Here is a 9,999-nt window from a genome sequence, read left to right on the forward strand (position 1 = left end):
AATATTTATTTTGTTTCTTGTTTTTCTTTCCTGATACTACTGTTGTTTCAAAACATTTTCAAATATTTAAATATTTTTATGGAAATAGGTTTTTTTTTTTTTTTTTTTTTGGTTGATTTGAAATGGACAAGTTTACTTTTATTTTCACAAGAAGTAAACCGGGGGTGGAAAGCTGGTTGTACTTATTCCTCTCGCGAGATTTGGAAAAGAGCTGGTTACTTGTTTCTCTCGCGAGATCTGACAACACTGCGCGCGAACCAAACACGGCGAGGACAAAGCAAGATGGCGTCTGACGGTGAAGACGTTATTGCAGTCGTCACAGTTCAGTGTTCTTAATCTGTGCCTCCATGTACACATATATGTCCTTTATTACACTCTAGTAAATAGAGTAAACATCGTTAATAACTGTTTGCATCCGGTTGTATTAGTCTGAGCGCACTTTGATGCTTCTCGAGCTAGCTTAGCTTGCTAGTTAGCTTAGCTTGTTAGCTGCTAACAAAGAGAGGCGGAAGTGATCAAAACACATCACTAAGTAGAGATCAAGTGTGAGTGTAAAGTGTTGTGATTGTGTGAAAATGTGCCAAAGAACCATAGCAGAGTACGAGGAGGAACTTTGTCCAACAAAAGAGGAGAAGGAGCGACAACATGAAAAACATCAAGTTGTGTTACACAGAACAGGTTTGTTTACTTCTTACTCTCACATCTTTACTAACTTTATAATTCATCATTAACACTATTCCTAAATAGATTGTCTGTAGGAAGATTAATTGTTATGTGAGGATGATGCACTGATTGTTTTACATTGTTCATAAGAAGGAGACATTGTCAGACACACAATATTTATGAGAGGTTGATGTTTGTAACAATGTGTATCAACATGTTTACACAAAACTCACACAGTCACCGGGGGAATATTCCAGAGAGCAGGTTAAGTGTAACGTCCTGAGTATGTAAAGCTTAAGAGTTTTACCTCGAAAAATAAGAGAGGTAAGACAAAGTCAGAGTCAGTTACCATGGTGACTGACGCTGTAAACCTAGCCTGCTAGCTGGCAGGTTTGACAAGTTATATATGTGTGTCAAAGCTATTATTTCCTTCATATTGGTGCAGCCATTAACCTACTACAACACCTACTATATCCACCTACTCAGTGTTCTAGTGGTTAGAGTGTCTCCCCTGAGATGGGTAGGTTGTGATTTCAAACCCCAACTGAGTCATACCAAAGACTATAAAAATTGGACCCATTACTTTCCTGCTTGGGACTCAGCATCAAGGGTTGGAATTGGGTTTGGAATTGGGGGTTAAATCCCCATAAAACAGATTCCTGGGCGCGGCCACCGCTGCTGCTCACTGCTCACTTCACCTCCCAAGGGTTGATCAAGGGTGATGGGCCAAATGCAGAGAATAATCTCCCCACACCTAGTGTGTGTGTGACAATCATTGGTACTTTAACTTTTTAACGTGGCAGTGATTGTGGAAAAACCAAGCCTGATCTAAAGATGACATCTTGATCTCATACCATCTCAGACTAATTGACCGTTCATTATTAAGTGAAGTGTCTTATAGTTGCTTAAATTTGTCTTTAACCAAGCAACACTATGTTTTATCCAGTTACACGATTAATCGAAAACGTTCCCAGTGGAACACTTGATTAATAACATTTTCAATAGCCACAGCACATTATTTCATAGCATGTAGGAGTTAAAATGTGATTTGTTTGTGTCCTGTAGACATCCATCAGCTGATTGGACACCAAGAAGAATGTCTCCCTCATCTGCAGGGGGACAGTTTCACTTTAGAGTATCCACAGCCCTCACATTTTAAAGGGGACAAAGATGAGCCACAGCCCTCTTATTTCAAAGAGGAAGAGGGGGGAGAGTGTCCTGTAGGGCAGGAGGAGGCTGATGTCAGCAAGTTTCCACTGACTGTTGTCTCTGTGAAGACTGAAGAGCATGAAGACAAACCACCTGAGTCCTCACAGCTTCATCACAGTCCAAGTAAGCACAACATCCACATATCATCTAATACAATGTTTGTGACACATGTTCATCCGGGGGACACATTTATCACTAAAGATGAAGATATGTTTGCTTTTTAACACCACCATTTAAAAATGAATGCTCTTCAATCATCAACAGTGTAATTGCTGGGGTGTAACCATGTGACCTAGAGGCCGTCCTCCTTACCTCACGTGGTCAAATGAAGGCAAACATTCAATATGGCTACTGTTTATTTACCTTTAACAGCACATATGTCAGCACATTTCAAAGGTTTAGTAGTGAAGATTGGGGATGTATTTGTGTATACGTGTATTTGTATTGAACCGTTTCGGTATGGGGGTTTCGGTTCGGTTCGGATGTGTAACGAACGAGTTTCCACACGAACATATTAATCTAAAGTCTTAACAAGCTGCGCCACTTCGTTCTGCCTGTTTCCATCAGTACTCTACACAGCACCCAGCATTGTCCCACCCACACAACCATCTGATTGGTTACAGACAGAGCAGTAACAGCCAATCAGCAGTGTGTATTCACAGTGCAAGGAGTCAGTGCTCCACCGTCGTCATGAGCAGGTAGGTGTTTAGCAGGTAAGCATCAGCCAGCGGACTCTCCCCAAATTATAGTAAACACCTCCCAGTCAACTACAAACCCCGTTTCCATATGAGTGGGGAAATTGTGTTAGATGTAAATATAAACGGAATACAATGATTTGCAAATCATTTTCAAGCCATATTCAGTTGAATATGCTACAAAGACAACATATTTGATGTTCAAACTGATAAACCTTTTTTTTTTTTTTTTTTTTTGCAAATCATTAACTTTAGAATTTGATGCCAGCAACATGTGACAAAGAAGCAAAGAAGTTGGGAACGGTGGCAATAAATACTGATAAAGTTGAGGAATGCTCATCAAACACTTATGTGGAACATCCCACAGGTGTGCAGGCTAATTGGGAACAGGTGGGTGCCATGGTTGGGTATAAAAGCAGCTTCCATGAAATGCTAAGTAATTCACAAACAACAATGGGCTGAGGGTCACCAATTTGTAAGCAAATTGTCGAACAGTTTTAGAACAAAATTTCTCAACGACCTATTGCAAGGAATTTAGGGATTTTGCCATCTACGGTCCGTAAAATCATCAAAAAGTTTAGAGAATCTGGAGAAATCACTGCACGTAAGCGATGATATTACGGACTTTTGACCCCTCAGGCGTTACTGCATCAAAAAGCGACATCAGTGTGTAAAGGATATCACCACATGGGCTCAGGAATACTTCATAAAACCACTGTCAGTAACTACATTTCAAATTATATTTGGAAACAGAGGACGTGGTGTCCTCCAGAGCAAAGAGGAAAATAACCATTCGGATTGTTGTAGGCGCAAAGTTGAAAAGCCAGCATCTGTGATAGTATGGGGGTGTATTAGTGCCCAAGGCATAGGTAACTTACACATCTGTGAAGGCACCATTAATGCTGAAAGGTCCATACAGGTTTTGTAGCAACATATGTTGTCATCCAAACAACGTTATCAAGGACGCTCCTGCTTATTTCAGCAAGACAAGTGTTACAACAGTGTGGGTTCGTAAAAAAAGAGTGCGGGTACTTTCCTATTCTGCCTGCAGTCCAGACCTGTCTCCCATGGAAAATGTGTGGCGCATTATGAAGCGTAAAATACGACAGTGGAGACCCCGGACTGTTGAACGACTGAAGCTCTCCATAAAACAAGAATGGTAAAAAATGATCCACTTTCAAAGCTTCAAAAATTAGTTTCCTCAGTTCCCAAATGTTTATTGAGTGTTGTTAAAAGAAAAGGTGATGTAACACAGTGGTGAACATGCCCTTTCCCAACTACTTTGGCACGTGTTGCAGCCATGGTATTCTAAGTTAATTATTATTTGTAAAAAAAATAAAGTTTATGACTTTGAACATCAAATATCTTGTCTTTGTAGTGCATTCAATTGAATATGGGTTGAAAAGGATTTGCAAATCATTGTATTTCGTTTATATTTACATATAACACAATTTCCCAACTCATATGGAAACAAGGTTTGTACTAGTAACATCACTATGAGCCCTTTGACGTTCTAGAAACAAACAGCAGCTCAGCTCGCTCGCAGTCCTGGCTTGAGGTGAAGGCTAATTAGCTTTTAACATTAGCGCATTTTGCTGTGTGTGTGTGTGTGTTACAAACAGCAAAGCCCTGTCCGTCTGTTATTTCACTTTTCCTTTTTATGTGTTAATTGAGCTGTTTTGAAGCATCAAACAAGGACATTATGTTAAATGAAGAGTTTCTGTCTCTGATCGTTGATATAATAATGAGTTTTAGGTATTTCAAAGATGGCGCTAGTATGTGCTTTGGCCTGCTGTGTCTCGCTGTCAGCTCTGTTCGTTTTTGTGTTGTTTGCGTCTATTTTCGTCTCTGTCAGCTCACTGCTTGTGTATGACGAAGAAGGCCCAGCAAAGGATGTACTTCCTGCGGCAGCTGAGGAAACTTAAGGTGCCGACCAAGATGCTGGTGCAGTTTTATTCAGCCATCATCGAGTCCATCCTCACCTCCTCCATCACTGTGTGGTTCCCCGGCACCACAGTCCAGGACAAGCATCGACTGTGTAATTGCTGGGGTCCAAGTCAGCTTTTTCACCTGCATGGATTCCTGCCTTCCTTTCCCGCCCCCTGGTTCCTCTCCCCCAGCGGCAGTGTCTCCGGCGCCGTGGTAAACGTGGCGGCCAGCTGGTGAAATTTAGGGCACTCCTGGCCCGGCTTCCCATGGCTTCCCGAAGGAGGAATGGTGCGGTATCCGGTCTCCTCCTGCACCCATGCTCGCTGGATCCCATTGGTTCCTGGCTTGTTCCTATATCGTTGGTTTGGAGGATGAGACTTGCCGCCGTTGCTCCTGCTGTCCCCGCCCCCGGAGGCGCGGGGTGGATTCCCGCCACCTGCGGGCTGTCTGTCGGGCCCCACCTGGAATAGCTGCGGCCTTGGACGTGGTGGCCCCTGCCAGGTTCAGTCTTGTGAACGCAAAATCTTTGACAAACAAAACGATTATCCTGAACTTCCCGCAGACTTGACCAATTCTGTGTGACGGAAACATGGCTGAGAGCCGGTGAGTCCGCCCCTCTTAATGAACTTCTGCTTCCAGAGTGTTCCTACGTTTATTCTCCGCGGTCGTCTGGTCGAAAAGGAGGAGGATTAGCAGTGGTTTTTAAAAATGAATTTAAATGCCGTCTGATACGCCTGCAATCCTCCTTTTCAAGCTTGGAACTGTGCATGTTTGAACTGGGTCTTTCTGATGTCGTCCTGTGTGCCGTCGTCCATCGACCACCCAAGTACCACAAAGACTTTATAACTGACTTTTCTGAAATTTGGGCTGAAATCCTGCCTAAATATAATCTTGTCCTTATTGCTGGTGATTTTAATATTCACACCTAAGCCCAGACGAGTCGCTTTCCAGGAGCTTCCTGACTCATTTAACTTTGTACAGTCTGTGTGTGGTTCCACACATGAACGCAGGCATAAACTCCATTTAGTGCTCTCGTATGGTTTGCGACGCTGTGTTCTCTGATCATATGCCGATCCTGTTTGATATTCCCACTCAGTGTCCGTTACATTGTGCGCTCCGCCTCAACGCTCTCGCATGTTTAATTCTTGGTCTCCTGCTCTGTTTTCTCTTCCATTTTTTAGAATCTTTGTGATGATAATTCTGCAGCCTCTGTGTGTCTGAATACTGAAGAGTTGGTTTCTGGGTTCAACTCTATTTGTTTACAAACACTGGATACTATCCCTCCTTTCAAGTTCCGCCGCGCCAAACCCACACCTGAGCCCTGGTTGAATGACATCACTCGTGCGGCCAGGCGCGAATGTAGGAGAGCAGAGAGAACAATGGAAAAAAGACAGGCTGCATGTGTCTTTTGCCATTTTTAAAGAGAGCATGTTGTCCTCCAGCAAAGATGAATAAATATCTATCTGAGATTATAGCTTCTAACTGTAACAACCCCAGAGTTCTGTTCAAGACCATTAGCATTGTCATTGATGCTCCCAAATCTGTTGGTTTTGATGCTTCTTCAGAATTCTGTGAAAATTCTGTCCACTTTTTCACTGACTAAATTGTGTCACCTAGAGCCAGTTTATCTCAGCTTTCCTAGGACCTTTCTATTCCTCTGCACTTTTCTTCTGTTTTCCATCAGTTTGAGCCGGTGTCCTTTTCCTTTCTAAAGGACACGGTTAGTCATATGAAGCCCTCTGGTTCTCCTGCAGATGCCCTCCCACCTTACCTGTTTAAGGAGGTACTTGCTACTATTGGATCAAGCGTCCTTAACATTATCAATAGTAGCCTCTCTTCTGGAATAGTACCAGCAGAGTTTAGAGGATGGAAGAGGGGTTAGTGCGTCTGCCTCACAATATGAAGGCCCTGAGTAGTCAGGGTTCAATTCCGGGCTCGGGATCTTTCTGTGTGGAGTGTGCATGTCCTCCCCGTGAATGTGTGGGTTCCCTCCGGGTACTCCGGCTTCCTCCTACTTCCAAAGAAATGTACCTGGGGATAGGTTGATTGGCAACACTAAATTGGCCCTAGTGTGTGAATGTGAGTGTGAATGTTGTCTGTTTATCAGTGTTGGCCCTGTGATTTTATGTTGTTTAGTCCAAGTCGCTCTCCCTCCCCTCGGCACTTATAACTACTGTACGTAGGGATTTATCTCGACTCGTCTTGACGACTGCAACGCCCTGTATGTAGGCATTAGCCAGGCCTCCCTCGCCTGCCTGCAGCTCGTGCAGAACTCTGCTGCTCGTCTGCTAACACAGACCCACAGGCGTGAGCACATCACCCCCATACTAGCGTCCCTTCACTGGCTCCCTGGGCTCTACCGAATCAATTAGTAGAACTACTATTTGTTTTCAAATGTCTAAACAACATCGCTCCAACATACATCTCCGACCTCCTTCGGCCTTGCTGAACACGCCCCCCCACCTGATCCCTTAGATAATGGGGGGGGGGGGGGGGGGGCAGTAACGTCAGCTGCTGTTGACGGTCCCTGACACAAGGCTGAAGCTAAGCGGTGACAGAGCTTTCGCCGCTGCTACTCGCAAGCTCTGGAACAACTTAACTTTGAGTGTTAGACAGGCCTCCTCTCTTCCTGTTTTTAAATCACTCTTAAAAACACACTTTTATTCCATGGCCTTTAACATTCTGTGATCTCCATTTTGCAATGGCAGCCCATTATGCACCTGCTGTGAACCTGTTTCTATGTTTTATTTATTATCTATCGGGCTTTGTTTGTGTTGTGGTGTGTTTGCTAGTTTCCCTTGTGTTATCTTTTAACCTGTCTATTGTACAGCATTTTGTGGTAAATATTAAATGTGCTTTATAAGTAAAGTTGATTTGGTTTGATTTGAGCAAAGCTGGACTTTTCTAAAGAATGTTTGTTTTCTCCTGTCCCGCAGACGTTGAAGAAGAACCTCTACCCCATGAGCAGGAGAAGGAACCACAGTCCCCCAACATACGCGAGAAAGAAGAGGTACCACATTCCCAGCACAGCAAAGAGGGAGGAGAGGAGCCACATCCCCCCCACATTAAAGAGGAAGGCGAGACGCCACAGACCCATAATGTTAAACTGACCCTTCACATTAAAGGGCAAGCGGAGGACCCACTGATCTTACACATCAAAAATGAAGAGGAGGACCCACTGACCCCTCACTTTAAGGAGCAAGAGAACCTACTGACCCCTCACATTAAAAAGGAAGAGGAGGACCCACTGACACCCTACTTTAAAGAGGAAGAGGAGGACCAAGAGGCGCCGCACATTAAAGAGGAAGAGGAGGAAGAGGGCATCAGTCAGCCTAAATGGTTGGAGGAGTTCCCAGTGACTGGTGTCCCTGTGAAGAGTGAAGATGATGAGGTGAAAGGTGAAAGTGAGGAGAGGGGAGGGGGGGAGCCTCCAAGCAGCAGCTCAACACAACACATGACAACAGAAGCTGATGGAGACCACTGTGGAGGATCACAAGCAGACAAGCTCTTAGCTCCACTATCAGATAGTGAGGACACAACGTCACACTCTCCTGACACTGATGATGAAGACTCTAAAGATGATAAGACATGTCACACTGACAACACTCACTTCACATGTCCTCACTGTCACAAAACTTTTAAATACCATTGTAGTCTGAAAGTACACATGAAAACACACACTGGAGAAAAACCTTTTTCTTGTTCAATCTGTAGTAAAGGTTATGCACAAAGTCAGAATTTGAAAAGACACATGAAAACACACACTGGAGAAAACCTTTTTACCTGTTCAATATGTGGTAAAGGTTTTACAGAAAGTCAACATTTGAAAGTACACATGAGAACACACACTGGTGAAAAGCCTTTTTTCTGTTCAACCTGTGGTAAAGGTTTTACAAGAAGTACAGATGTGAAAAGACACATGAGAACACACACTGGGAAAAAAATCGCATTCCTGTTCAATCTGCAACAGAATCTTTTGTCGACAATCAACCCTTGTATCACACATGAGAAGACACCCAGGAGAGAAAGTGTTGAGTTGCAGTGTGTGTGGTGAAAGATTGTCTTCTAAGTACCAGTGTAAGAAACACAAGTGTGCTGGTGAGAACAGCAGCAGCAAATGAAACTGCAGGATTTGAAATAAACTGTCCAGACTTTCATTTTGACTTTCTAACAACATTGGCACATATAACATGTGTGACATTGTTGTTTGTCTAACAATCTGTTTAATATGATCTTTACATTTATAGATTAAGATAGTTTGAAATATGAAAGTATTACATATTTGTACTTGTAATTGTTAATAATCCCATAGATTATCACCTTTATATGATATACATATGTACTGGTTCACATCTGAAACATCTTCTGGACCACTTCAGGAAGCATATTATTATTTACTTTATACATCATTTAAACAGTTGTCTTTTATACAATTTTAAAATGTGTGATTTTATGAATCATTTGTTGGGAATCTGTAATCCATTTTATTATTATCTTTATTACTCTCTTTTGTATTATGATAATTGTGTTGTGATTATTTTAAATGTATGTCCCCAGACCTCTATGCAATAAAAAGTGAGAGAAAATGTCTGAATTGTTTGTGGAAGGATGGTTTTGTTTTTCAAACATACATTTGTGAATTAAAAACATCCATCCATCCATTTTCTACCACTTTTCCCTTTGGGGTCACGGGGGGCGCTGGTGCCTATCTCAGCTACAATCAGGCGGAAGGCAGTGTACAACCTGGATAAGTCGCCACCTCATCGCAGGGCCAACACAGATAGACAAACAACATTCACACATTAGGGACCATTTAGTGTTGCCAATCAACCTATCCCCAGGTGCATGTATTTGGGGGTGGGAGGGGCCTATCCCCAGGTGCATGTCTTTGGAGGTGGGAGGGGCCTATCCCCAGGTGCATGTCTTTGGAGGTGGGAGGAAGCCGGAGTACCCGGAGGGAACCCACGCAGTCACGGGGAGAACATGCAAACTCCACACAGAAAGATCCCTTATTGTGTTTTAGACATTTTTTTTTGTTCTTTTTCAACATCCCCAAAACAATATTAATATCAATCAAAGTTTGGAATGTCAGGGAAAAGCCGATATTGTACATCGTCTCACAGGGATTTCATTTCATTCATAAAATATAGTGTTTATTTTGTTTCCCTATCACAGAACGAACAAGTGTTGTCTTCAATTGCAAAACAACATCTTAAAAATTATTTAAAGTTATCAATCCGGGGCTTTTTTTCTTAAATTAACCCTTTGGCGTTTGGAAGAATGGAAACTTTCAAATTATGGGTATTTTCTATTTTTTTTGTTCCAGAGAAAATACAGTAAAGAAGAAATAGTAAAGAAGTAAAAAAAAAAAGATTTACAGGAATCACAATATTTTGAACAAAAGCCTTTATAATTGCTTAAAATATTTTGTCTGTTTGCAGGTCGTACTTAATGAAATCTTCTAATAATAAAATATTTTATCAGTCAATAAGTGCATCAGCGA

The 9,999-nt window shown here is 42.4% G+C and overlaps 1 protein-coding gene across 3 annotated transcripts; it reads left to right on the forward strand.

Annotated features, from left to right (window-relative positions):
• The first annotated feature begins 261 nt into the window (after nucleotides 1–261).
• LOC133542613 (zinc finger protein 180-like) lies at nucleotides 262–9,090 on the forward strand. Of its 3 annotated transcripts, XM_061886892.1 has the most exons (3): nucleotides 262–678; nucleotides 1,729–1,995; nucleotides 7,433–9,090. In XM_061886892.1, the coding sequence occupies exons 1-3, from the start codon at nucleotides 576–578 to the stop codon at nucleotides 8,548–8,550; spliced, it is 1,488 nt and encodes a 495-aa protein (XP_061742876.1). In that variant the 5' UTR covers nucleotides 262–575; the 3' UTR covers nucleotides 8,551–9,090. The 3 variants fall into 3 exon arrangements, 2 of the variants coding, with proteins under 2 accessions (XP_061742876.1, XP_061742877.1); XM_061886893.1 differs by lacking the exon at nucleotides 1,729–1,995; XR_009804198.1 differs by lacking the exons at nucleotides 262–678; nucleotides 1,729–1,995 and adding an exon at nucleotides 2,009–2,570.
• The last annotated feature ends 909 nt before the right edge of the window (nucleotides 9,091–9,999 follow it).

This window comes from Nerophis ophidion, linkage group LG24 (genome assembly GCF_033978795.1).
Source record: "Nerophis ophidion isolate RoL-2023_Sa linkage group LG24, RoL_Noph_v1.0, whole genome shotgun sequence".
NCBI lineage: Eukaryota > Metazoa > Chordata > Actinopteri > Syngnathiformes > Syngnathidae > Nerophis > Nerophis ophidion.

Coding starts and splice junctions, on each gene's coding strand:
- LOC133542613 (XM_061886892.1), top strand. CDS start 576: ATGTGCCAAAGAACCATAGCAGAGTACGAGGAGGAACTTTGTCCAACA. Junction 679..1,728: donor AGTTGTGTTACACAGAACAG/GTTTGTTTACTT, acceptor TGTGTCCTGTAG/ACATCCATCAGCTGATTGGA. Junction 1,996..7,432: donor ACAGCTTCATCACAGTCCAA/GTAAGCACAACA, acceptor CCTGTCCCGCAG/ACGTTGAAGAAGAACCTCTA.